Source organism: Osmerus eperlanus, chromosome 25 (genome assembly GCF_963692335.1).
Source record: "Osmerus eperlanus chromosome 25, fOsmEpe2.1, whole genome shotgun sequence".
In the NCBI taxonomy this organism is placed as follows: domain Eukaryota; kingdom Metazoa; phylum Chordata; class Actinopteri; order Osmeriformes; family Osmeridae; genus Osmerus; species Osmerus eperlanus.
In genome coordinates, this window is record NC_085042.1 from 7,914,394 (window position 1) to 7,941,597 (window position 27,204).

At 50.5% G+C, this 27,204-nt stretch overlaps 3 protein-coding genes across 6 annotated transcripts; 1 reads left to right on the forward strand and 2 right to left on the reverse strand.

The window, feature by feature from the left end:
* The first annotated feature begins 466 nt into the window (after positions 1–466).
* adamts13 (ADAM metallopeptidase with thrombospondin type 1 motif, 13) lies at positions 467–11,098 on the forward strand. Its single transcript, XM_062451789.1, has 31 exons — positions 467–669; positions 997–1,063; positions 1,176–1,444; positions 1,552–1,735; positions 1,911–2,047; positions 2,211–2,294; positions 2,618–2,742; positions 2,825–2,971; positions 3,181–3,315; positions 3,568–3,718; positions 3,824–3,928; positions 4,042–4,193; positions 4,499–4,562; positions 4,781–4,907; positions 5,165–5,313; positions 5,762–5,882; positions 6,008–6,088; positions 6,357–6,538; positions 6,703–6,862; positions 6,975–7,104; positions 7,277–7,456; positions 7,559–7,757; positions 7,839–7,950; positions 8,030–8,159; positions 8,266–8,448; positions 8,537–8,744; positions 8,978–9,362; positions 9,502–9,645; positions 9,730–9,909; positions 10,177–10,361; positions 10,623–11,098. The coding sequence occupies exons 1-31, from the start codon at positions 580–582 to the stop codon at positions 10,776–10,778; spliced, it is 4,722 nt and encodes a 1,573-aa protein (XP_062307773.1). The 5' UTR covers positions 467–579; the 3' UTR covers positions 10,779–11,098.
* zgc:154046 (Carnitine O-acetyltransferase-like) lies at positions 11,080–20,183 on the reverse strand. Of its 2 annotated transcripts, XM_062451827.1 has the most exons (14): positions 19,019–20,183; positions 17,932–18,210; positions 17,214–17,332; positions 16,544–16,597; positions 14,906–15,071; positions 14,424–14,598; positions 13,544–13,722; positions 13,308–13,408; positions 13,054–13,173; positions 12,781–12,903; positions 12,543–12,678; positions 12,394–12,456; positions 11,981–12,118; positions 11,080–11,670 (listed from the first exon to the last, which is right to left on the reverse strand). In XM_062451827.1, the coding sequence occupies exons 1-14, from the start codon at positions 19,043–19,045 to the stop codon at positions 11,455–11,457; spliced, it is 1,896 nt and encodes a 631-aa protein (XP_062307811.1). In that variant the 5' UTR covers positions 19,046–20,183; the 3' UTR covers positions 11,080–11,454. The 2 variants fall into 2 exon arrangements, with proteins under 2 accessions (XP_062307811.1, XP_062307812.1); XM_062451828.1 differs by lacking the exons at positions 17,932–18,210; positions 19,019–20,183 and adding an exon at positions 17,888–17,893.
* Positions 20,184–22,437: 2,254 nt separating this feature from the next.
* Positions 22,438–26,167, reverse strand: asb6 (ankyrin repeat and SOCS box containing 6). 3 transcript variants are annotated; one of them, XM_062451872.1, is made up of 6 exons: positions 25,522–26,167; positions 25,215–25,387; positions 25,024–25,130; positions 24,805–24,913; positions 24,431–24,517; positions 22,438–24,214 (listed from the first exon to the last, which is right to left on the reverse strand). In XM_062451872.1, exons 1-6 carry the CDS (start codon positions 25,617–25,619, stop codon positions 23,490–23,492), a joined length of 1,299 nt encoding a protein of 432 aa, XP_062307856.1. In that variant the 5' UTR covers positions 25,620–26,167; the 3' UTR covers positions 22,438–23,489. The 3 variants fall into 3 exon arrangements, with proteins under 3 accessions (XP_062307856.1, XP_062307855.1, XP_062307854.1); XM_062451871.1 differs by having other exon boundaries at positions 22,439–24,214; positions 25,526–26,167; XM_062451870.1 differs by having other exon boundaries at positions 22,441–24,214; positions 25,215–25,390; positions 25,526–26,165.
* Positions 26,168–27,204: the final 1,037 nt, after the last annotated feature.

The following is a 27,204-nucleotide window of genomic DNA, read 5'->3' on the forward strand; positions in this document are numbered from 1 at the left end:
GAGAGAGAAAGAGAGAGAGAGGGAGAAAGGTAGAGAGAAAAATGGAGAGAGACAAGCATACAAACAAAAGCGTTCAGATAAAATGATCAGAAATGCGCATGTATGTTGCCCACAGTGCACAGCACCAGTCAGCAGTGTACATAATTGAACACGAAAATTAAACGACGACATACGGTGCAAGAGAAGAAGATTTTTTTTAAGGTTTTCCCAAATTTTCACTGTACAGCAAAATCCATTTGATTACATTTCCATGTCCTAATGTTTGGGGAAAATAACACAGTACATGAACCAAGCAATGAGACTGAACATCCTGTGTTGTAGTGGGCTATCGTACAGGAAGGGAGGACACTAACACTGATATCCAATGGCAAATAATCCCCAAAGCTCATTGACCAATCAGAGGGCTTTTCCCTACTTTACAAACATCCACAGTGCAAAAACCAACAGATGAGTTATGTCATTGATCAACTTTGTCCCCTGTGTGGGTTGTTTTTAGTAAACATCCCCGTCACTTCCCCATTTGGCTGGAGCTTATCCGAGTGAACGGGACAATCCTGGACTGCTCCGGGACGGAGAGAGATGACAAACATGACTACCTCACCGGTTCTGCTGCTTCTGCTGGTCCTGATACCAGACTCCTCAACGCTGATTAGATCTTCATCGGAGGAGGTACAGTAGGAGTAACAGGGGTGGTAGAGGGGGGGGACGGGTCTGTAGTCAGTCTGCTTGGGACATCTGAAAAGTACGTTGACCTCCTAAACCGTACACTGTACACTGTTTGGCCTGTTGGAATCTCCACCCACAGAGAGCCTAACTGTGTTTCACAGGCTCTCAGTGTTAAAAGCTGGGTGAAATGGAAACCACCGCGTTTTAAACCATCTGTCTTTCTTGACGTGGAATGGTACAGGCTTGTAGAATCTAGGCTGCAGGCCAGTCTTATCCCAGTGTTGTGGAAGATCATTAAACACGACCCCTGTTCTTTCGTTTCCTTTGCAGCGATTCCTGCGCTCGCTGGATCAAGGGGACGCTGTGTTTTATTTTGGGTCGTCCTCCGCAGATTCAGGTACAGAGGGGGGAAACACAGGGGTGGAGGCCAGACTGCGTCCTCCACATGAATAAATGATGCCACAGAAAATGTGCCGCTTGAAAAAGTAATAGGAAATGTCTCCATCTAGTGGCAGACTTTCAGCTCCTCTCGCTTGCCTGTCCCTCTGTGGAGCTCCACCCGGGGCCCTGGCAGTGCTCCTTGGAAGCCCAGGGGAGGGTCATCCTGCTGGGGATGAGAGAGGGAGAGCTGCGCCTCTCCTGTCCCCCCGGAGCGGAGAGCGTCCTCGGTGCCACTCTGGGTGATGTGGGCGCAGAGCCTGCCACGTGCTGTCAGTACCCTCATGTCCTACATCCACCCTCATCCAAGGGATTTCTCTCCATTTGCTTTGGGAAAATGGTAACTCTCCAAGAGGACAAATGTTGTTGTTTTGTTTATAGTTCAACACACAAACACGCTTTCTCACTGACGGATTCATTTGATTTGACTGGCGTTTGCTTTTCCAGCGAGGCATGGTTGCCTTGGGGACAGAAGGGCTGTACATTCAGCCTGTTCTCCAGAAACACGTCCACCTGACAGTGGATCCAGGACAGGACCCAGCCCGGACAGGAGCCCCACACATGGTGTTCCTGCTGCCTCTCTCTGCTCCAGCGGCTCACAGGCATCCTCTAACCCCCACACACGCTCACAGTCAGTGCCTTTACCCGACACTATTAGCAACAATAATGTGTTTGTTTCGCGGATGCTTTTATCCAAAATGACAGCGGGGGGGGGGGGGGATTTGAACCTCCTTTCCCTATTCTGCCCAGCGTTGCTTCAGACCCACGGTCTGTTGATGTGATTGTGCTGTGTCCCGTGAGGCCAGGTGAGGGCAGGAGGGAGCGCCGGTCTGCCGTGGTACCTGATGTGACCCACCTGGAGCTTCTGGTGGTGGTGGGTCCGGAAGTACAGCAGGTCCACAGACAGGATACAGAGAGATACATCCTCACCAACCTCAACATTGTGAGTATGCATGTGTGAGGGTGTGTGTGTTTGTGTGTGTGTATGTGTATGTGTGAGTCTGTGTGTGTGTGTGTTTGTGTGTATGTGTGTATGTGTGAGTCTGTGGGTGTGTGTGTGTGTGTGTGTGTTGCTCATCTGAGGGTTATCCTGTGCTTCTCTGCAGGCATCAGAGCTTCTGAGAGACAAGACGCTGGGGGCTAATATGAGGGTCCATCTGGTCCGCATGATCATCCTCTCAGAGCCAGAGGTTGGCCGTTCTCCATCCCTCTCCCTCTCCCTCTCCCCCCCCTCCCTCTCCCCCCCTCTCTCTCTCTCTCTCTCTCTCTCTCTCTCTCTCTCTCTCTCTCTCTCTCTCTCTCTCTCTCTCTCTCTCTCTCTCTCTCTCTCTCTCTCTCTCTCTCTCTCTCTCTCTCTCTCTCTCTCTCTCTCTCTCTCTCTCTCTCTCTCTCTCTCTCTCTCTCTCTCTCTCTCTCTCTCTCTCTCTCTCTCTCTCACACACACACACACACATCCCTCTCTCTGCGCCGTGCTCCCCTGTCCTCCTCTCACCTCCGTGTTTTTCCCCTCCAGCCAGAGATCCAAATGTCCGCCAACATCACCTCGTCCCTCAGGAGTGTGTGTGAGTGGGGCCGCAGAGTGAACCCGTCTAACGACACAGATCCCTTACACGCAGACCTCCTGCTCTACATCACAAGGTGATCGTATACCCTTAGACCCCTGCCTCACGCGCACCTGTGGAGTGACACTCATGGAAAATCCTTGTGCTCCTCCATAAAGGTTCGACCTGGTGCTGCCCAATGGGAACAAGCAGGTGAGGGGCGTGGCCCAGCTGGGCGGAGCTTGCTCCAGCAACTGGAACTGTGTGATTACAGAGGACACTGGCTTCGACCTGGGCATCACCATCGCCCACGAGATAGGCCACAGGTATTGGCCTCCCATGGGAACCCCTCCTCCCTGCCTGCTCAGTTCTGGGTGTTGCTCAGTGGGATGACTATAGTTCAGTGGTGGAGCATTTGCCAATCGAGTTCTAGCAGGTTCAAACCTGCCAGTGTATGATGCTCCGGAGGAAAGCTTCTGAACAAGAAGCCAGGGGAACCTCCAGTGACCTTCCTCCTCATCACCCTCTTCCTCAGCTTCGGCATCAACCACGACGGGATGGACAACAGCTGTGGGAGGAGTGGCTTCATGATGGCGTCCGATGGAGGCTACAACAGTGTGGACCTCACCTGGTCGGCCTGTAGCAGAGAGCAGCTTCACACATTCTTCAGGTAGTTCAGCCCTCTCTCTCCCCTCTCTCTCCCCCCTCTCTCCCCTCTCTCTCTCCCCCTCTCTCCCCTCTCTCTCCCCCCTCTCTTCCCTCTCTCTCCCCCCTCTCTCCCCCACCACCCCTCTCCCGCACAGCACCCCTCTCACACGGCGCCCGGGTCGCGTTCCCCGTGATCTCCCATTCCATCCGTCGTCCTCGCGCTGCGAAAGAGAGGCAGCGTGTGTGAGGGATGGTCATGCTATGCTGTTTCCAGGCAGGGGAAAGGGGAGTGCGTGAAAGACCTGCCCGTGCTGGAAGGCTCCCTGCAGGACTGGAAGCCAGGCCTCTACTACGGGGTGGACGACCAGTGCCGGATTGCTTTCGGAAGCACCGCCACGGCCTGTTCTTTCTCCAACCCGGACCTGGTGAGAAATATGTGTTTATGTAACTATGGCCACCGCATACAAGCCCTTTCAGAGCACAAGGATACATTGTGCTTGCCCGGTGATCCTTCTCTCTCCTCCTGTCAGCCGGTGTGTCGAGTTCTGTCTTGTCACGTGATCCCCGGAGACAAGAGCTCGTGTAAACGCCTACTCGTGCCCCTATTGGACGGCACGGAGTGTGCACCCAATCAGGTACAAGGTAGTGTGAGAGCCTTCGTGGACGGGTCAGGAGCCGATTCCATTGGTTCCTGAGGCAGGTGTGACACACAGGAAGCCATGACTCACGCCACTTCCTGTTCCCCCAGTGGTGCCTGAAAGGACTCTGCGTCTCCCCGGACAACCTGGGCTCCTCCGTGGTGGTCCACGGCTCCTGGTCCAGCTGGTCAGAGCTCTCCTCCTGCTCTCGCACCTGCGGAGGGGGCGTCCAACACCGCACCCGGCTCTGCAACAACCCCAGGTACCTCCGATGAGTCGGCAGCACCCCTGACGGCAACGCCGACTCACTGTTATGAATATATGGGGCTCAGATGGCTGAGCAGTTGGCGAATTTGGCTATTAATCAGAAGGTTGCCGGTTCGATTCCGGGCCGTGGAAAATGGCGATGTGTCCTTGGGCAAGGCACTTCACCCTACTTGCCTTGGGGGGAATGTCACTGTACTTACTGTAAGTCGCTCTGGATAAGAGTGTCTGCTAAATGACTAAATGACTAAATGTAAATATCTGGCATTCTCTTCTCTGGGAAACTCCGTTCTGTGTTTCCAGGCCTGCATTCAGAGGGAGGGATTGCGAGGGCAGAGACACAGAGGCCGGACTTTGTCACCAGCAGGTACCGTGTCTCCACAGGTCATGTTTAATTAGGAAAAACATACACTGACCTCTAGGCATGACGAGGTCCTGTAACAACTGTACAGTACTGTGTACTGGGAACACCAACTGTGTGCGCATGAATAAACTCCCTGGGTCGAACACGACTGCCCTCCCACCAATCATCTCCTCAGAAACAGACAGTCTGGACGTTTACCTCCTGTTATGCTTTGCAAGCAGGCCTGTGAAAGGAGTCAGCTGGACTTGATGGCAGAACAGTGTTCCCTGACAGACCCCCAGCCCCTCTCCCTGACCCCTGGCACTGCTAACCTCTACACATGGATCCCCGCCCTGGGCTTTGTCACAGGTAGGCTGCCCTGCACTGGAGGAGTGGAGGAGTGGAGGGGTGGAGGCGTGGAGGAGTGGAGGCTTGGAGGGGTGAAGGGGTGGAGGCTTGGAGGGGTGGAGGGGTGAAGGGGTGGAGGCTTGGAGGGGTGGAGGGGTGAAGGGGTGGAGGCTTGGAGGGGTGAAGGGGTGGAGGGGTGGAGGCTTGGAGGGGTGGAGGGGTGGAGGGGTGCGGTGTTCGTCCAGGTCTCTAACGCTCCTGTGTCCGTCCCCCACCAGGAGATGAGCAGTGCAAGTACATGTGTCAGTCCGAGGGAGAAGACTTCCTCGTGAGCCGTGGTTCTCAGTTTGTGGACGGGACTCGGTGTGAACCGGACAGCCCCGCTCCTCTGGGCTCCACGCCCGCCTGTCTGAGGGGGAAGTGCCAGGTACTGAAGGCCCACCGGACAGCCATGGATCAGGGGGATGATTACGGGAGTCAGGTGGCTGAGCGGTTAGGGAATCGGGCTAGTAATATGAAAGTTGCCAGTTCGATTCCCGGCCGTTCCAAATGACGTTGTGTCCTTGGGCAAGGCACTTCACCCTACTTGCCTCTGGGGAATGTCCCTGTACTTACTGTAAGTCGCTCTGTATAAGAGCGTCTGCTAAATGACTAAATGTAATGTAAATGTACGATGCTGCTGGTGGTGATAATGATGATGATCAGGACGGGGGTGATAGAGATGATGTTAATGATGTTGATAGAAGTGATGATAATGATGATAATGATGATGATGATACTTCTGATGATAGTAATGATGACAGTGATGATGGTGACGGTAATGAGAAAGATGATGACGCTATCTGTGAGTCATTTCTCTCTCTTCTTCTCCTCAGCTGTTTGGCTGTGACGGAGTGTTGCATTCTGGGAAGGTGGAGGACATGTGTGGAGAGTGTGGGGGAAACGGTTCATCCTGCAGCCTTGTATCTCAGTCATATACCGGCGGCCAGGCCAGAGGTAACTAACGTGCTAACCCTGACCCTGACCATGAACCCACCCTGCTCCTTAAGAAGGACCCTCCCTCTCTGTTTACCTCCCGTCTGAATCAAAGTTCTGAAATCCCATGATTCCTTGTTTCTCAGAGTACGCCACTTTCTTGACCCTGCCGATGAACGCCACCCAGGTCCACATCGTGAACGAGGCTCCAGTCTTCACTCACATGGGTGAGTGGTGTGTACTCTGAGGTATAATGTTCTGAGGATGGCGAGGTTGAATACATGAGATGTAAAGACAACTGCAGGGAAAATAATGCTTGAATCGTGCATAGTTTTAGACTTTTCATCGTTTCCTAGCAGTCTAACCTAAACCCTATACGTGCTTTTAAACTTTACTTCCTTCATTAACAATCCTAGTCCTGTGTGAGCTATCGTTTCTAAAAAAAACACCAAGTAAAACATGTGGATAACTCCTGGTGTGTGTGGTCCTCCTCAGCGGTGCTGGTGGGAGGGCAGTACGTGGTGTCAGGGCACGGCATCATGTCTCTGAACATCACTCACCCCTCCATCTTGGAGGACCAGCGCCTGGAGTACCGCATCTATCTGACCTCTGACCTCCTGCCTTACATGGAGGAGCTGAAGGTGCCTGGACCAATAAGAGAGGAGACACACGTGCAGGTGGGAGGGGAGGCGGGGCCAGGGTGACAGTTAGAACACATCGCAAGACAGAATTGGGTGTAAACCACACACCATTCCGTATGCAACTGTTGCATCTACTCACCTCTTCGGAAGGAGAGGAATTCTTTCCGAAACACCCCAGTATTTCCTCTTCCTTCCCGCAGGTGTATCGGAAGTACGGCAAAGAATACGGAGGGCAGACCAGCCCGAACATCACCTACCGGTACTACGCTCCTGGTGCTCCACATGAAGCAGGGTCGGCTGAGGGGCCCAGAGGCTCCTGGTCCTCTGTCCCCACACCCTGCTCTGTCACCTGCAGCTCAGGTACGCAGCTCCGGGGTCACAGGGGACGTTGAATCCATGCTTTCGTTATCCATCGAGCGCTTTGCAAATGTTCCCTTTTACGTGAACGTGCTTGTTTTTACCACTCCTGTAGGAGTGCAGAAACATGTGTATGTCTGTGTTGATGGAGACACCAAGGAGCATCTGGATGAACGGTTCTGTGAGAAGGCTCCTCCCACACCGCCTCAACAGACAGCCTGTCACCTCCCAGCCTGCCCCTCCAGGTCAACTCCCTCTCAACACCGAACACAAACATGTCACCTCCAACACAAATATGTCACCTTCAACACCGAACACAAACATGTCACCTCCAACACAAACATGTCACCTCCAGCCCTGAACACAGCTGTATCCTCTTCATGTGACTCCTTCACCTCTTGCGATGCTGCTTTCCAGATGGGAGGCGGGGGAGTTTGGACCCTGCAGCGCCCCCTGTGGCGGAGGAGAGGCGCTGCGCCCTGTGAGGTGTGTCCAGAGGCAGGGGGGAGAAGTGGTCCAGGTGCCCACCTCAGAATGTCCACCTGACTCAGCCCCAGCAACTACAGACAGCTGCAACCTCCAGCCCTGCCCAGCCAGGTACACCAACTCAGCCAGTTGTCTGTCAACTGTCGGTTCAAATCGCCGTCGACCAATGAAAACGAACGCGTGCCGGTCTGTACGTGTGTGTTTGTGAGGCAGGTGGCACGCGGCAGAGCCCGGGGAATGTTCGGCGGTGTGTGGGCCAGGCGAGGCCAGGCGTGCCCTGACCTGCGTGCGGTCGGAAGGTGGTCGGGATTCGGAGGTGGACCCCAGCTTGTGTCCAGAGGACCTCCGGCCGCCGGACTCTGAGCCCTGTGTGGTGGACGTCTGTCCGGTCGGCTGGGAGTCTAAGGGAGAGGTACCTGAGGAGCGCACGCAAACCACACATCAACACACACCTGAGAACTATCTAACAGGGCGGCGTCTCTCTCGCCCTCAGGCTCTCCTCGCGCTGAAGAAGACGCCAGGTTTGACGCCCCGCTCTGGGCCTCCGCGCCCAGTGTACGTTTGGAGCCCTGTCATTGGCCAGTGCTCCAAGACCTGTGGCAACGGTAAGAGGGAGTAAAGATTTCTGAAGGACGATGCCCGCGGCTCCTGATTAACCACGCCTCTGCTAATACACCTCCGCAGGAACCTTGCTGGTGTGGTTCTTCTGCGTGGACCACCAGACCAGACGAGCGTCGCCAGAGATGCACTGTGAGAGCTCCAACAAGCCGGCTCCGCGCTCCGAGGCCTGCAACCCCTCCCCCTGCCCCCCCACGTGAGCCCCTCCTGCAGCGAGAACGACAGCTCCTCCCCGTAACTCTCACCCCCGGCAGGCGCTTACAGCCCATGTCCTCCCCCCCCCCCCCCCCCCCCCCCTCCAGGTGGCACTATAAGGAGGGCGCGTGCAGCGTGACCTGCGGCGGAGGGGTCGCCAACAGGGTGCTGTACTGCTCTCGGCAGGGCGAGGAGGAGGGCGAGGAGGAGGTCGTGGAGGACGCGGAGTGCAGAGCCTCGCACAAGCCCCCGGCTGTGGTCTCCTGCCACACCAACAGCTGCCCTGCGCGGTGAGCGTCGCCACACTGCCCCGCCCCGCCCCCGCGAGACCCCGGGAGAGAACGTGAGAGACTCATGAGGATGTGTGCGAGTCCGCAGGTGGAGGGTGCAGAAGACGGGAGCCTGCTCGGTGACCTGCGGTCTGGGCGTGGCCCAGAGGAGCGTGGCCTGTGTCCAGTTCGCCCGGGGGAGGGAGGGTCCGGTGGCGGAGGAGGCGTGCAGCGCTGCCACGGTGAAGCCAGCCACAGCCGTGCCCTGCCTGCTGCAGCTGTGCACCTTCAGCTGGGAGGCAAAGGCCTGGGGCCAGGTACTGACCACTCAGCCACGGGTCAACAACCTAGGAAGCTAGAAATGATCTATACATAACATTTAGCTAATTTAGTAGATCGAGTGCATGTAGAAAGCAAAGCAGAAAATCAAGGAGCAGAGGTGCAACAATTCTGCTATCAGGCACAGTTCCACAAATGATAATATATCCACTACAGTGCAACAATAACATCTACACTACAATATGACGCAAACTTCTGTGTTCTTCTTCAGTGTTCTGTGTCCTGTGGCTATGGGGTCCAGTCCAGAGCGGTGTGGTGCATGGGCCCGTCCACCGCCCAGCCCCTCAACCCCATGCTGTGCATGCACAGGCCCAAGCCCATCACCATCCAGGCCTGCCGCTTGGCAGACTGCCGGGACCCCCAGCGCCCCACCCACCTCCCCCTCGCCACCAGCCCGCCACCGCCGATGACCAGCCAATCAGCTGCTCCGAAGAAAAGGTCGGAGGTCGCTGCTCCTCAGGAAAGGCCTTTCCTGCCCCCGCTGGACCCGACAGAGACACCCCGGGACCCCGCCACCACCCCCCTCCCGCTTCACCCCTCAGAGACGACCCTCCCTCACACGCCCTCCTCCGCCCCCTCCTCCACCCCCAAAACCAGTTAGGTGGCCGAGCCGTCTCCCTCCCTCCCTCCTCCGTGCTAGACCGAGCGGGGCCCCTGAGGAAAGATCCCCCTGAAGTCATGATAATATCAATTCTGTGATGTTCTGCTGATCCCACACTGTGTCGTGCCGTCCAGGTGTGTGTGGTCGGTTGCTGCTGCAGGACTCGGGTACCGTGGACCTGAGGCAGGAGACGGGTCGGTGCATCCTCTCCATAGGACGCCCGTTGGGCGAGCTCATTCACATCAAAGTGGAATCCAGCGCCCTGAACTGCAAGAAAAGTGACTAAAACACAAGGACACTCGTCTAGGATCGACTCGTGATGGTTTGTACCTTACTACCCGTGTCTGTGTGTGTGTCCGTAGAGGAATACGTGACATTCTACGACAGGCTGGCGCTGAACAGGAAGTGCGGGCCGATGGCGGGTACCGTGCTCACGACCCGCACCAACGTCCTGCTGGTGAGGCAGAACCTCGTAACCCCCGGCAACGGCGTGTTGCTCACCTACAGCAGTCAGAAGAACAGCAAAAGGTCTCTGCATCAGGGTAAGACGCCCCCCCCCCCCACACACACACACAAAATGACTTGCAAATATGCAGATTTTTTGGAATGCAGTGTGTCGGTTTACAAAGGCAAAATCGAAACGTGTTGGTTTGTGGATAGCCAATCACATTTGGTTGGATCGTGGAAGTTATATTTGTGGCAAGTGATTTACATTTGTGGACTGGTACTTTGTGTTGACCGTGATACCAGCATTTACAATCCTCTTGACGTGACTTTGAGCCCATGCAACCTCTCATCCTCTGCTCCAGAAACGTGTGACACCCAGCTGTTTGGTCCCAGCGGGGTCATCGAGAACCCAACAATGACATCCGTCTCAGACAGTCACACCTGCAGGGTCCTCATCAACGCCCCCCCCTCTGTGAAGATCCGGATCCAAGCCCAGAGCTTAGAGCCTGTGGTGAATGCCTCCTCCACCCAGGACACATACATCATGGTGAGACTGTAGGAGCCTGTCTCGGCAGGTGTAGCTCAGAGCTGTAGGGCATTTGACTGCGGAGTGTCCCAGGTTCGAATTCCCCTCTCTACGTTGCCTAGGACAACAGTGTCTGCTAAATGAATACATTCTACACAACATCTACATGTTTGTGTGGATTCCTTCAACACAGTTAACACTGCAGTGACATACAGGAGTGGGGTACTGTGACAGTGACAAGTCTTTGTATCATAATAGTTTCTGTTTTGTGCCGTAACCTAGATACGGGACGTGGATGTTTTGAAGACCAATGTGTTTAAAGGACATCAGCCCTTCCTCTGGCTGTCGTCAGGGAGCATGGCAGAAATTGAATTCCACGGAGCTTACCTATACACCACCGGGAGCTTCAAGGCTGAATATTCCTTTGTTCGGCCCTGACTTCTCTCCTGTGTTCTACCATACACTATTTAAAAGTACACAACTTGAGAGTTCATTTGAGAAACATTGTTTGCTTCGCTTTAATCAACGCTGTCCGTTTTTATAACATGTTAAGAGGATTATTCTATTTACAAAATGTTCTGCTGCCTTCATCCTTTCAGTATTGAAAAAAAATGTTTATGAACGTTTATGTTCCTATTTTGTTTACATTTTGTGGGACGTAAAGGCACATGTTGTTAGGTTTTGCTCTCCCAGACATAGCTTATTTGCTGAAAACTAATTCCTAAAAACACACAAAAAACACATCTGTATTCTTTATATCCAACTCTGAAAAAAACTGGACAACGCCATATAATCTTTAAACATTTGGACTAAACACATTTGTATATAAGGCCTCCTTCTGTGAATAGACAACGTGTTTCTAACCGTGAAAGTCGAGGTATGGTGCTGAAGCTTTGATACACGACACGTTCCTGAGCACCGAGGACTCAGCCCAACATCTGGAAGCTGTTCTTCCTGGCTCTGTCTCCTGCTCAGTGCTTCTCCCCCTCTCCCCTCTCCTACCATGTACGGCCGTGTCTCATCACCACCCGTCGACAGCGACACACGGTTCCAAGGTGCTCGTCGCACCAGCGCCCCCTAGAGGCGAGCTTCTCCGGCAGGGCCCACGGCAGCCTCACCGGCCGGCCAGGGCTGTCTGCTCCAGCAGGGCCTGCATGTCCAGCAGGGCCGTCTCCACGGCTCTGGAGAACTTGGCGGCGTTGGTCTCCTCGCAGCTGTTGAAGGCTGTGATGGCGATGTTGATGTGCTCCTCCATGGGGTTGTAACACACGCCGTATCCGTCGGGAACCGTGGGGCCGAAGCACATGACGCAATCCGTCTTGGCGCCAACCTGGGGATTAAAGTAGGGTGAGGTCATGGACTCTAAGCTGAAGACTCGGGCATTCCCTGATTTCACATCTTCATGCAGGGGGTCAGATGGCTGAGCGGTTAGGGAGTCGGGCTACTAATCAGTAGGTTGTTGGTTCAATTCCCGGCCATGCCAAATGACGTTGTGTCCTTGGGCAAGGCACTTCACCCTACTTGCCTCGGGGAGAATGTCCCTGTACTTACTGTAAGTTGCTCTGGATAAGAGCGTCTGCTAAATGACTAGATGCATCCCGGGAGAGGATCTGTTGGTTCTGCATCCCAGTCCTGCTTACCTGGCTGGTGAAGAGATGGTAGTGCATGGCAACAGCATAGGAGGTGTCCATGAATATGTCTGGCATGGAGGTCAGTTCTGTAATTCCCTGCATCTTGAGACCCAGTAGGTGTCTGTCTATGGCCTGGCCATAAATCGCCTACACAAGAAAGTTTTGTGTTTATTTGCCGTTTGAAACCAGTATCCGTGGTGACCAGTAGAATGTTTGCTCCTCTTGACTGTTTCCAATCAGTTTAACCTAAATTATTTATCTTCTTTTCTACACAAATCATTTTAATCCTGTTTATTGAATTAACATTCTTAAAAAATTAAGAATAAGAAAAAAAAGATTACAAGACAACAGTTTGAAAGATTGACATGAAAAAAACTGAACATTTCTTGAACTTGAATTTGAATGACATGAATGATATTTACCTTTCTCGTGTTATCTCGGTGGAGTTGAATTGCCTTTGTTAACAGAGCAACCTTCTCCGTGTTCTGGTGGCATATATAGAAGAAGCACGTTAGCACACAGTCACAGCCGCGTGAACGTTTACCGTAACCGAGTGTTGAGGAGGACTGACCGAGGTTCCCGCGTCATCCATGGCCTGGACAAACTTGGAAGACTCTGTAGTGGTGGACCGTATGGTTTCGGTCCTCCCCAGTTTGAACATGCGCAGGGATGACGTCTCGTAGGTGGAGCAGCAGAGCTGATACATTCTGAAAAGAAAAAAGAAAATAGTCGTTCTGTGCCGCGAGTTACCGTGGATGTGTGGCTGTGGGTGCGGGGGTGACCGCGTGCGGGGGTGAGACCCAACGCACCTGTAGTAGGCGAGCTGGAGGGCCATCTGCACAAACGCGTCAGGGCTGAGCTTGTGCTGCTTGGGAACGTTTATCCCGAAGTGGGAAAACAACAGCACTCTGACGTCAAGGTCGTGCACCATCCTGACGAGGCAAGAAACACACCGAGTAAGAACAGAACCTGTGCTGTGAATACAAGTCTGGACACACCGTAGGAACTGTGGTGCTGAACACACAAGTCTGTATGGACAGACGAAACAGAATCTGTGGCGGACCACGGAAGCGTGTACATACATGTTCATGTTCTGCTTGGCGTTCTCGATATCCTTCTTGACCTCTGGAGTGATGTTGAAGCGGAGCTTCTGAGGCATGTGAAGAGGAACCATGGGGGAGCGGACCATCTCTGACCTCCTCCTGGACACACACACACACACACATACGCACACGCACACACAGACCAGGTGTGAGAGAAGGGATGTACTTTCTGAAATATAGCACTGGCCTGGTATAAAAAGTGTTCAATGAGGGGGAGGGGCCATCGGCCTTACATGTATCCCACCACATGGTCGATCAGGAATACGATTGGCGGACCCTCAGCGGGGGCGTGTTCATACGTCAGACCACATGACCCATCTTCACCAATGATAAACTGTGGAGGGAGAGGGGCAGAACTCAGCGTCAATTCCATCGTCGTTAAAAGCGACAAGATCCACACTGGACATGAAAACGATTCTAGAAGCCTCCAGAAGACGGTCTGTGGTCGGGGGAGATAGTTTCGGATCACCTGCAGAGTCTTGTCAAACCAGCGGTTCCCGCTGTTCCAGCGACTGCCCCCGCCGTGCAGCATCTGGGCCGCCACGCGGCTCTGGTACATCTCGTCGGACACGCGGGGCATGGGAGCGTCCAGACACACGGTGAAGATGCTCTTCTGGATGGCTCGCACAGACTCCTTGTTCGTCTTGTCTGTGTGTGGGGGGGGGGGGGGGGGGGGGCAGACGGATGTGATGCGAATATTTCTCCGAAATAAAAACGTGAATAAAATACGTTATCGAGCAGTGGCTCCTCATTGGTGATTTATGGCTTTATGTTCCGTTTCTCGTGGATGGTTATAGAATTCGTTCTACGAGCTGGATTGCTAGCATGATAACAGACCCTTTTATTCTCTTCCCCCCTAGTCTTAACTGTCCTGTCCTCCCCTGTCCTGGTCTGTCCTCCACTGTCCTCCCCTGGTCTGTCCTCCCCTGTCCTGTCCTGTCCTGTCCTGGTCTGTCCTCCACTGTCCTCCCCTGGTCTGTCCTCCCCTGTCCTCCCCTGTCCTCCCCTGGTCTGTCCTGTCCTGTCCTGTCCTGGTCTGTCCTCCCCTGGTCTGTCCTCCCCTGTCCTCCCCTGTCCTGTCCTGGTCTGTCCTCCCCTGTCCTGTCCTGGTCTGTCCTCCCCTGTCCTGTCCTGGTCTGTCCTCCCCTGTCCTCCCCTGGTCTGTCCTCCCCTGTCCTGTCCTCCCCTGGTCTGTCCTCCCCTGTCCTGTCCTCCCCTGTCCTCCCCTGTCCTGTCCTGTCCTGTCCTCCCCTGTCCTGTCCTCCCCTGTCCTGTCCTGTCCTGTCCTCCCCTGTCCTGTCCTGTCCTCCCCTCCCCTGTCCTGTCCTGTCCTGGCCCAGCCTGCGTACCCTTGATGAGGTTGTTGTAGGCCTTGCCCCAGGTGTTGCGGTGCTGGGAGGTCAGGATGCCGATGGGCTCCTTGTTGGTCTGCAGGGAAGAGTTCCAGATCTTCTCCAGCTGCATGTAGATCTGGTCCACGGTCAGCGGGGTGCCATCACTGTTGTACACGTCCAGGATGAAGAACTGAGAAGAGAGAGAGAGAGAGAGAGAGAGAGAGGGAGAGAGAGAGGGAGAGAGAGGGAGAAAGAGAGAGGGAGAAAGAGAGAGGGGGAGAGAAAGAGGGATAGAGAGAGAGAAGGAGAGAGAGGGAGAAAGAGAGAGATGGAGAGAAAGAGAGGGAGAGAGAGAGAGAGAGAGAGAGAGAGGGAGAAAGAGAGAGAGCCGCCTTGGATACAAGAGTCTGCTTGATAAACACAATGTGAAAGGTAAACGTGATCCAGGCCGAGGCTCTGTCAGGGCCACGGCGGAGCAACAGCGCCCTCTGGTGTACCTGGAAGTTGTGCACCACGGTGATGTGTGTCGGGGGAGTGGTCCCGAGGGTGTGGTTGACCACCGTGTCTCTCTTTGGTCCGGGTATGCGACAGGAAGACAGGACCTGGTAGTACTGGTCCATACACAGAGGCTTCCCACCCAGGTACTCTATGGGCAGGGTGTCGCTGGAAACAATACACTCTATTAACACTTGAGTCACTGGCTTTCCACCTCAGGACATATTTATACAGTATATACCATACAGTTAGGTCCATAAATATTTGGACATTGACACAATTTTCATCATTTTGGCTCTGTATACCACCACAATGGATTTGAAATGAAACAATCAAGATGTGCTTTAAGTGCAGACTTTCAGCTTTAATTTCAGGGTATTTACATCCAAATCAGGTGAACGGTGTAGGAATTACAACACATTTTATATGTGGCCCCCCCCCTTTTTAAGGGACCAAAAATAATTGGACAAACTAACATAATCATAAATCTAATTGTCACTTTTAATACTTGGTTGCAAATCCTTTGCAGTCAATGACAGCCTGAAGTCTGGAACCCATAGACATCACCAGACGCTGGGTTTCGTCCCTGGTGATCAGTTCCAGAACTGTTCCTGGTTGTTCCAGAACTGTACAGGCTCTTTTAGATGTTTTTTGGCAAACTCTAATCTGGTCTTCCTGTTTTTGAGACTCACCAATGGTTTACATCTTGTGGTGAACCCTCTGTATTTACTCTGGTGAAGTCTTCTCTTAATTTTTGACTTTGACACAGATACGCCTACCTCCTGGAGAGTGTTCTTGATCTGGCCAACTGTTGTGAAGGGGTTTTTCTTCACCAGGGAAAGAATTCTTCTGTCATCCACCACAGTTGTTTTCTGTGGTCTTCCGGGTCTTTTGGTGTTGCTGAGCTCACCAGTGCGTTCTTTCTTTTTAAGAATGTACCAAACAGTTGATTGAGCCACACCTAATGTTTTTGCTATCTCTCTGATAGGTTTGTTTTGATTTTTCAGCCTAACGATGGCTTGCTTCACTGATGGTGACAGCTCTTTGGACTTCATATTGAGAGTTGACAGCAACAGATTCCAAACACAAATACCATACTTGAAATGAACTCTAGACCTTTTATCTGCTCCTTGTCAATGAAATAACGAACTCCCATGAGGGAATAACATACACCTGGCCATGGAACAGCTGAGCAGCCAATTGTCCAATTACTTTTGGTCCCTTAAAAAGGGGGGGGCCACATATAAAATGTATTGTAATTCCTACACCGTTCACCTGATTTGGATGTAAATACCCTGAAATTAAAGCTGAAAGTCTGCACTTAAAGCACATCTTGATTGTTTCATTTCAAATCCATTGTGGTGGTATACAGAGCCAAAATGATGAAAATGGTGTCAATGTCCAAATATTTATGGACCTAACTGTATATACACATTTATTCGTTCGTTAAAAATACTGTCTCATTGCGTCATTTGAGAATTATGACTTGATTATGATCATTTAAAGTATGAACTTAAATATGATCTGCAAGGTCATGTTGTCACTCATTCTGTTTGTCACTTGTGTTGGAGTTGTGTAGATTGCAGTAGATCATGCAGGGTCAAATGTAACGTGAGCTACAACCTCTCCGTCATGCTCACCTGTCAATCAGCTGCTTGAAATCCAAAACACCAGCAATCAATTTAGCAGCAAACCTGAAGGGAAGATATTAATAGATCACTAATGATTCCTTTGACAATCCTCATCAATAGCCCTTGAAATGAGCCACCCAGTCGATGACAAAGCAACATGAATTGTACCGGCTGGAATAACAGAATAGTGTTAAGTGTGTCACCAACAAACAAGACATTCTACTTTATTATCAGACAGGGGTAGGCCCTGTGGTGTAATGGAGGGGGGTGTCTTGTCTGTGTGGTGTCGGGTACAATGCTGCGTACTCCATCGGTCACAGCTTCAAAAAAACTGAGCCATGGAGTGGGCAGCCAGCTCAAAATAGTCAGCATGTGTGTGTAAAGGTCAGTGTGAAACCCAAGCTCACAGTCAGGTCAGCCACAGGGTGACCAGCATGCTGGTGTACTTAAGGGCATAACAAACTCAGTAAGTCACTTCTGAGCGAGAAACACAACATTTGCGAGTGTTTTTTGTTGTTGCGTTTTGTAACCACTGCGTGGTTGTCTGAAACCGCAGGGTTTTGTCAATGCAGGGTTTTATAGGACAGACTGAGGAGTTCTATCCAACCCTGACCCTTAAGCCTAAGGTGAGACCCACCCTGACCCTAACCTGAGGTATGCTCGGCCCCTGGCTGCCTACCTCATCTGTCCTTGACGGTCCTGGAAGTGCATGCGGGGGAGGATGACCCCTGGACTGGTGTAGACGGGTACAGGCATACGGCAGTCCAGGTAGGTCGACTGCATCCACCATTCAGAGAGCTGAACAAACACACAGAGATCCGGCAACAAAATCTCATTACTCTCAAAATTCATAAACTATTTATGTACCAAAACATGTAAATGTTTCTGTTATGATTCCTCGAAAAACATGTATTTCTTTAGAAAACTTCTATCTGCTAGTGGGAACCTATAAGGAAGACTGCATGTAAACCACTGTACATCCATATCTCCATCTCTGCATCTCCTGGATCCCTACAAGGTGTCTATTATGCTTCCAGCTCTTTACACTGTTATAGACAGGGGGTCATCTGACCCCCCATAGGTACTGCTCTGGGGGGTCAGATGGCTGAGTGGTTAGGGAGTCGGGCTATTAATCAGAAGGTTGTTGGTTCGATTCCCAGCCGTGCAAAATGACGTTGTGTCCTTGGGCAAGGCACTTCACCCTACTTGCCTCGGGGAGAATGTTCCTGTACTTACTGTAAGTCGCTCTGGATAAGAGCGTCTGCTAAATTACTAAACGTAAATGTAGACAGGGTCATTCCAGCTTTGTAACAACAGCTGTCCATCTCACAAGAGCCCAGGCCCACTGCATACCCAGTTATCCACAACAACAGAAGCGCTCACGCTCAGCCACGTACCCAGTTATCCACCTTCCGAGCCCTGCGCTCCAGGCTCCTCTGCAGCCTGTCCCCCACGCCTCCGGGGCTGACAAACTCTGTGACGAGCTGCCGGGTATGTTCCAGCTCCTCCTCGCTGACGATGGGCTGCAGCATGGCTAGGTAGCCCTCGCAGGTCTGCTTCAGCGGGGGAACGGGGAGCTTGGGGAGCCCCTCCTGGTGCACCATCGATCTCTTGGTGACCTTCGTCACCGACGCGCTCTTCGCCAGATGAGTCGGGTTCACGACGCCCGGCCTCAGCTGGAAAACATACATGCAGTCGTTTTCCGATGTGGTATAACATTTAGGTTTCAAGTACATTTACATTTAGTCATTTAGCACTTATACAGAGCGACTTACAGTAAGTACAGGGACATTCCCCCTAAGGCAAGTAGGGTTAAGTGCCTTGCCCAATGACACAACGTCATTTGGCACTGATTACTAGCCCGATTCCCTAACCGCTCAGCCATCTGACCCCCCATAGCAGTACCTAGCAGTCCATGTAAGATGATGATCCATCTGGAATATACAACTATGACGATGCTGAATGGCAAGCACAGATCTTATTTACAGCTTACCTACCAGGCTCAGCTGTCAACCCATCATTAGGACGTTGCCACAGAAACCCTAACACTGTCAATCATTATTTCATGTAAATTGTATATAAATACTCTAGATTATATTTGTGTGAATGTTTCGTTATGTGGAATATGATCCAGATGTATCTCTGTCTGGGTCCGTGAGTAGGAAGTGACGTTCCCTGTGAGTAGTTTGAAACCAAAACAGCCACTATGGTTAGCAGGCCTGCTGTGCGCTGTTTGAACATTTGTTCCTGCGGGCTTTGGGGGGCTACTACGCCACTGACAGGTCGTCGGGTTAGTGACACACAGCAGCATGCACCCTTGGATTGAATACAAACAAACTAACACCGATTCGGATTTGACAAACATTAGGTAACTGTTGTCGTATTTGCCCCACCCGTGTATCTGCGCTGATAGTCAGCGTTCCTCTTTGAATTAGCCTGTGTGGCAGGAAAAACCCAGACCTCTAAAAAATCCTTTGGACTTACCACGTTTCTCACGAGAAGATACAGCATCTTTTTGTTAAATATTCACGAGAGTTCGATTGTAGAAAGAATATAGTAACCAACCCCCACGAGCTGTCATTTCATGCTTCAAGGGCGATCACAGGAGTCTTCACACTCTCGTCTTGTTTTTGGACGCGCGCGCGTCTCCGCCCCCCTCCGGTTACGTTTAGTAGGATTTTGTTCAACCACACGATGGAGCTCGTTCTGAAACTAAAATCCTCACAATCTCAAAGTAGTTCAATATTTTACGATTTATGAAACCATATGATTATATCCAGGATAAACAAATACGTCATATAGGCCTACATTGTAAATTAGTCTAGTGCATGCGCTTGTCCAGATAACAGTTGTTCGGGAGGCCTATTTATCAGGTCTAAATGATCTGTGACTGTCAGATAGTTCATAAACTCCTCCAATCCCGAACACACCACGTTAATAAGGTTTACTTTGTTATTCCCGAGTGTTTAGAATCCAGGTTCAGATTTAGTTCCTTTTATGTGACATGATAGAGACAAAGTCTAATAAATGTTCTTTATCAGTCATATAACAATTAGAGTCGGTTTTCCGCTTTTTTGTCTCGTAACATCGCGCGCTCTGGTCATACGGATCCGGTGACGCATATAGGTGGGTGCCTCCCACGCTAGTCAGCATCTGTGTGTCCAAGTCCAAGAAAGTCTTGGATTGTGTGTTCCAATCAGCGAAGTCCTGAGAGCTTGGGTCTGAAAAACAACCTTCGAAAAACCTGTTTCTGTGCGAGGAGACGGTGCGAGGTGTTCCTTTGCGAGTGGGCAACCCCACACGGTGCCGGTCCAGCAGAGGCGATGCGCGGTGTTCAGTGTCCGAATTATCCTCACGGAATCTACAATACAACTCACCAGTCAAATCCTCAGAGTTCCCGCTGTCTTTTAGACAGTCTTGATTAGTAAAGACGGGTCTAAAGCCCTCATGTTGTTTAGGCCTACTGTAAATGGAAGAGCAATCCGCGCTCATGTGAAAATGGCTTATGTTCTTCAGAACACACGTTATCAGTAGGTTCCTGTGGAGTTTGATCCCACCTCTCTGTGTTTTAAAGTTCTGGATTTTTCTCAAAGAAATAGAGATTAGATTGTGTGCGTTAAATGCACACTCCATCATAAAAGTCCGTGTGCTCTTAACTCTATAGCCTACACTATGAACTAAGATTGTACGGAAAAGGCGGCATTTTTTGACTCAAAGAAAATCAGCAAATAATCTGACCCAAACGACTAAAGAGTAAAAAAAAAATTGGGAGAATTTTTTTATTAACGCATCAAAAAGCGCCAGTCACTCGTAAAAAAAAAACGTTTGCTTGAATTCACTAATCTCTACATATGGTTTGTATCTACTATATACGCTCCATTTCTCGTTGCCACGCCTTCTATTACTCATTGGCCAATAAGAGAGAAGCGGCACTATCCCGTTGAAACGTCCATTCAGAACGTGTATTTTGCACACACAAAAAAAAAGAAAAAACGAACAACAAAAATTACAAACTGTTTAAAATCTTTGTAAAAACAAGTGAAAGAGTGAAAAATAGACAGAGGGGCGGTAAGAGAGAGAGAGAACAGCTACTTAAAAACGACTCATCGGCACCTGTGAAATATTTCAGTCCCACTGATTAACCCTCTGAACTACAGTAAAACATCCAAGATAAATCACCGGAAGTCCGTTTAGACCTGTTAACTGCACAATGTAGGTAATTTGTCATAAAACTAGCACAAAACATTCTGTTTGTCTAGTATCAACAGTGAAAACGTTGTCTACTAGTGCTTGTCGTGTCTATGCGACTACTTATTAATAAAATAATCAGGCTCACTCGGAGGTTAAGTTTACACGTGAAAACATCACTTGGTTTACTTGAGGTTCTGCACTCAATGTATACATGCGCATGGCGAATAACCAATAGGAGAATAATACATAGGGGAGTGCTTACACAAAGAAATAGATTCTTATTAAACACTACACTCCTCCTTTTTTAGATTAACACTACACAATTAAATGTGCAAAAACACAACAAAACATTCTGCTTTACAGATCCTGTTTGAAATTGCACAGTGGGTGCATTGGACCTTTTTTTTTAAGAACAGTCCATAACTTTGTTACAGCCACCTGTAAATAAGACATGTCATTACAACTCCAGTCTTTTAGGTGGTGCCCTGGTTCTTTCTGGGTAACGCCTTGGACCCTGTGGTGTCTTCTCTGGGGACACACTGTCCTTTGCAGTGTGTCCCCAGTCCTTGCCTTGCCCAAGGACACAACGTCAATTGACACAGCCGGGAATTGAACTGGCAACCTTCAGATTACTAGCCCGATTCCCTAACCGCTCAGCCACCTGCACTTCCCTCCGCAAGTTGGGTTTTAGGAGGTCAATGCGAGATCTCAAAGGCCTGTTCAGAAACAGCATTGCTGGAGTTTGATTTGTTGTTGAATGGACAGAGTTCCGATACACAAAAAGAAAATTGTCCACTTTATGTTGAAGGGTGACGTTTTCCTTTCCCATGGCTTTGATGACGTGACATGCTTGATGCCATTCATCTTCATGAAGAATGTAGGGAGTCAGGTGGCTGAGCGGTTAGGGGATCGGGCTAGTAATCAGAAGGTCGCCGGTTCGATTCCCGGCCGTGCCAAATGACGTTGTGTCCTCGGGCAAGGCACTTCACCCTACTTGCCTCGGGGGGGAATGTCCCTGTACTTACTGTAAGTCGCTCTGGATAAGAGCGTCTGCTAAATGACGTAATGTAAATGTAAATGAAGAGTGTAAACTCGTCTGAAGTAAACTGTGGACCATTATCGCTCACAATTAGCTCAGGTAACCCTAACCCTCTGGAAAAGATGGTCCTAAGTACAGAAATAGTCCTTTCCGAGGTTGTGAATTTCGTTTATACCCCCTCTGCCCATTGTGAGTGGGCGTCCACAGCTATTAAGAACATGGAGTTCATGAATGGCCCAGCAAAATCAATATGCACTCTTAGCCAGGGTGCTGATGGCCACTCCCACGGGTGTAAGGGTGCCGGTGGGGGACATTCTGAACAGTGTGGCATCCTGCACAGGTCTTGGTGATATCCTCAATCCGTCTATCAATTCCTGGCCACCGTACGTAACTGCGAGCCAGGCTTTTCATTTTGACTGCGCCAGGCTTTTCATTTTGACTGCGCCAAGGTGACCTTCGTGTAGATTTTACAACACTCTACCGCGATCCATGTGGATATTGTATATATATGAAAACCGAGAACAATCTTTATTACAAACCACATGCAGGGGGGATTTTACAGACGATGAATCAATGTGGTTCAAATCATACTTTGTTTTTTCAAACAAGTATCCGGTCTCCCAATTCCTTCCCCACACTGTTCCTGTTTCCTTTCCTCAGTACCTGTAGGCGCTGCTTCAGGCCTGGGCAGGAACACAGGAAGAGGGGGGGGGGGGGGGGGGGAGCTCAGACTGGTGCTGTTCCTACAAGCAGGGGAAGTCCAGGGCTCATGGCAGAACTCCAAATTCCGTAGACAGGACATGTTGTTCTGTGAGTGTTCACTCTCATTGTGCTTCCGTAAGCATGAAGATTGAGGCAAACCCTTGTTAGTGATATTATTTGTGTAATATCTCATCTATTAGTGTCATTATGGTGCAGCACATTGAAACTAGCCAGGGGCACAGATTGGTTTTCAAATGTGGGTGCGACACCTTTAAAAAAAATATATATATATAATTGAGGATAACTTCAATTGAATATCATTTCCCTTCATAAAAAGTGTGGGGGAAGATCTTTCAGAAAGCGTTTAATCAAGCATATACGCCCCTGAAACTAGCTATCAGTGTTGCACCACTATCATTCCTTATATCAAAAGACAGCACCTCTCATAGAGAGCTGAGGAGCGTGTGTGTGTATATAACATCCACAATCTACATTTCTCTCAGATTAAGCTTAGTAAATCAAATCAATTTAGCCCATCGGAAATCTAACAAAATGGGCTGTTATTGCTGAGTGGGACGGGGAGGATGAGGAATGTGAGGTTGGTTGGAAGTTGTGTCAGATGTGTTTAATACCAGAGAAACACTGCCCTCTAGTGACAATAATTTAAATACTTCAGATTCATGATTTTAAATTACTAAACACACAGATTGCATCTTATTGAATTGATACTTTCGATAATGTCACAGAAAATAATGTATGGCGGTTTACACTGGGAAACAATCTTGTACATTAAGGCAAACATATACATACATTTTGGCAAAGACCAAACACACAATTGCACTTTCAAATGTAAGAAATAAAAGGCCTCAATGGCAACAACTGATGTTTTCTAGAAGACGAACCACAGCATTGCTGATAACAGCCTCACAGTTAGCTTCCCTTCCCTGCCCAGATGCTAGCAGACAGACAAATGCTAGCACAACGGATGCTAATACAGCTCGTGTAAACACAAGGACGTTTTCATCACCGCAGGGCACTGTGGGGCTTGAAGCTGTCCCACCCAGACCTGGAGCTGAGGGGGGGTTTAGGAAGCAGGAAGTCCTTCATCCTGTCAGGCAGGGGCAAAGCCCCGACCCTCTCCTCCAGGGCCCTGGGCTGTAGGCGTCCCCTGATATAGGCTCTGCAGAGGCCGCGTAGGGGAGCAGGACTGGCCTGCTGCTCCATCACCCGCCCATGGAGGTCCAGCAGGCTGTCAGCGTGGGGGTCCTGCCCCGGCTCTGGAAGCTCCAGGCAGGCAGGGAGGACCAGTCTGGGGGAGGACGCCCGGGCCAGCTCCAGCAAGACCTCCGCCTGCTCCAGGAGCTCCGCTTCCTGGCCTGCCTCCGAGCACCCCTCCAGAGAGGCGTGGAGCCTCCGGAGGACCAGGCTGTAGCCTGTCCAGCAGGCGGCGCCGTGGCGCGGGCAGTGGAAGGATGCGCCGCTCTGGAGCAGCAGAACCGCCAGGGGGAAGAGCAGGTCAAAGTGCTCCAGGCTGGTCTGGGTCAGGGAGGGCTCTCCGTCCTCATCCAGGGCCCCCAGGCAGCAGCTGGGGTCGGCCCCGTGGGAGAGCAGCAGCCTGGAGGCCCTCAGGCAGAAGCGGCCTATCTCGGCTGCGTCCTCCGTGCTGGCTTCCAGGGCCTCCTTCACCAGGAACACCAAGGAGGACAGGGCCGTCTCCCCGTCCAGCATGGCGGCGTGCACGTCAGCACCTGGGGAGGGGGGGGGGGGGGGCGGAGAAGAACAGGCTTTGAGCTTGGAGACCGTCTCAGCCAAGAGACGCAAATTTGGGTTCCATGCACTCCAAATCTCAAAGGGGTTTTGAATGTTGTCGTTTAGGTTAGTGGATTGTGATTGTCCCAACACTACAGGAAGCAGAAAACACTGTTGCTTTTGTAAAAACACAGCTAGGCTGTTCTGAAACGCACCTTTCTGAAGGAGGAGCTGTATGTTGTCGGCGTTACGGACGGTGAGTCCATCACTGCTGGCCAGGGCGTGGAGCAGAGCCGTCTTCCCTTTGAGAACAGGAAGAAGGAAAGATCCGGCTACAAAACACTGTTTCTCCTTCTCACTTAAGACTAGTAGGTAGATGGTAGGGGGGGTCATATGGCTGAGGGTTAGGGAATTGGGCTACCAATCAGAAGGTTGCCGGTTTGATTCCCGGCCGTGACAAATGACGTTGTGTCCCTGGGCAAGGCACTTCACCCTACTTGCCTCGGGGGGGAATGTCCCTGTACTTACTGTAAGTCGCTCTGGATAAGAGCGTCTGCTAAATGACTAAATGTAGATGATCAGGACTCACCATTCCTGTCTCGGGCATTCACATCTGCTCCCATGTCCAGCAGCATGTGCATACAGGCCAGTCTCTCCAACTCCTCACTGGCCAGATCCAGGGGACTGCTCTCGTGAATCTGTATGAGACAGGACGAGAATAGGAGATGATCTGCAGGGATATCGCTGCTTCCCTTGAAGGGCATATGGTTTCAATGCGGGTGCTCAGAGTTGTATGTACTAAACTTACCCGATCTCTCTTGTCAACGTCAGCCCCGTGTTGCACCAGCATCCTCACCATGTTTGGTCTGTTTCTCAACACGGCGATGTGCAGCGGCGTGTAGTAGGACACGGGGTCTGCGGGTGAGCATTGTGTTAGTTGAGCGCGACCTCACGTGATCACTGTCAAACGCCGAACAGGCAACCGTCCGTTGTTGTTACCTTCAAAGTTGAGGTCGGCCCCGTAGCGCAGCAAGACTTCCGCGGCACAAGCCAGTCCTCTCTCCGACACCTTGAACAGAGCATAGCTGATGCCTTCCTCAAACACCGCCGACTGAGACTCCTTCTCCAAAAGCACCGCTAGCGAGTCACACAGGCGATCCTCGTTTTTTGGGCTGCTAAAGGGAGTCAGGGGAGAGGGAAACGGGATGTTATTGAAGAGAAACAATGGATGGTCTAACAACAACCTCAAGTCACCTTATACAGTAATAGCTACATGTGTCACAGGAAAACACCATCATTACCACACACACCTCTCCACAGCGCTGGCTCCTTCTTCCAAACCCACAATACACAGCACAGCGTCCACCAGTGGCTGGTACTCATAAATGATCCTTCGAAAGCCATGGAGAAAAGGCATGCTGCAGGTCCCGAGTAATGCACAGCCCTCTCTTGCCGCACAGAAAAGTCAAGAAAGCGCCCAGTTCGCTATGCTCGGGAGATAATACTTATCTGGAATTGTCAGACAACTGTCAAGACTGTTGGGCACCGTTAGTTAGTGAAGGTTGGACACGCTACCGAAGTCAAGTTAGCTATTATTTCGACTGATATCGACGACCTGGCTAGTTATCCTTTACTGAGAAAACAGTTTTTGCATGCGTTTTGTATTACTTAATAAAAAACCACAATCTAAGAACACTCTATTCGACATGTTTTGCCTTTTCCGTGAGAGCCTAGCGTCACAAAACTCTCTTCCGGTAGCAAGTCCGGACTTTCAAAATAAAGGTCTGGAAATATCCTGTAGTTTAGCATTTTTGATTGCAATTTCTGAACAAATATATTTGACTATTTAATTTTTGTGGACAATTAGGTGGTAGGTCCAGGACTCTTTCTTTAGTTTTAGGAACTACCTATTTGTGCCATGCAGAAGCACAAGCCCCGATCTCCGATGCTATTATGGATCTTGATGGTATTGCATTTCCGTTTAACCACCCGGCTCGTTCCGGTGATTTTATTCAACCAACTCCAGTCAAAATATAGCACACCCAATCTTCTGTTCTCGAGACTGGCTCAAAATGATAGCTTTTTCATAGAATAATTGTTGCAGATTTTTTTGGATTTTGAAACCAATCCGAAATGGGGAACCAAGTAAGAGTATAAAAATAGTGGGATGGTTCAGTTAAATATCTCATATAGATTTACACATACATATATGTCTACAGATCTTTTCACTATAGCAACACATGGACACACAGTCACAGAGCACACAGTGAGAAGCCTGTAGACCTTGCCTCTTGATAATTCCCCACCCCACCCCCTCATTCCATCGTGCACCTCCCCCCCCCCCCCCCCCCGCCCCCCGCCCCCTTCTCTCGGTAGCTGTAGCAAACATGTGTGTAGCACCAGACCTTCATTAGTTGTTTCGCCCGCAGTCATTTTCCACTTGTTTCCCAAAAGCTGGATCACATTATGTCAAAGAGCATTCCCATTCCAGAAATGTGGAGACCCACTTTGATAAAAGATTGCTGCCCTTATTTTCTGTTATTGCTGCCCCCCCCCTCCCCTTCCTTTTTCAAATGATTGTTTTGGAGGGAGTTCAAACATCCAGTCCTGGGACTATGCTGGATAGGAGATGACAGGACCTTCTGGCACCTCTGGGAGAATAAATGTTAACGGTGTAAACAATAAAGTTATCGTAACACCACTAGGCCTTTGAACTATTATATTTACTCTCTTATACAATAGGTGACAGATATTTGTTAAGTAGCCACTTAAAGTATTTCCCCGGAGGTGTGACCTTGTGTTGGTGAGTTGATGAGCATGTGAGTTTGCGTCACGTAACTTAAAGGGCAACTAAACTCCAAAATGAATTTTCAACCTAAGGTTGTTGCTTATACATAGCTAAAAATTGAAAATAATTTTGAAAGTTTGTGAAGCTTCAAAATGAATACTAATGGAAAATTCCCCACCCACAACAATATTTCTTTGTGTG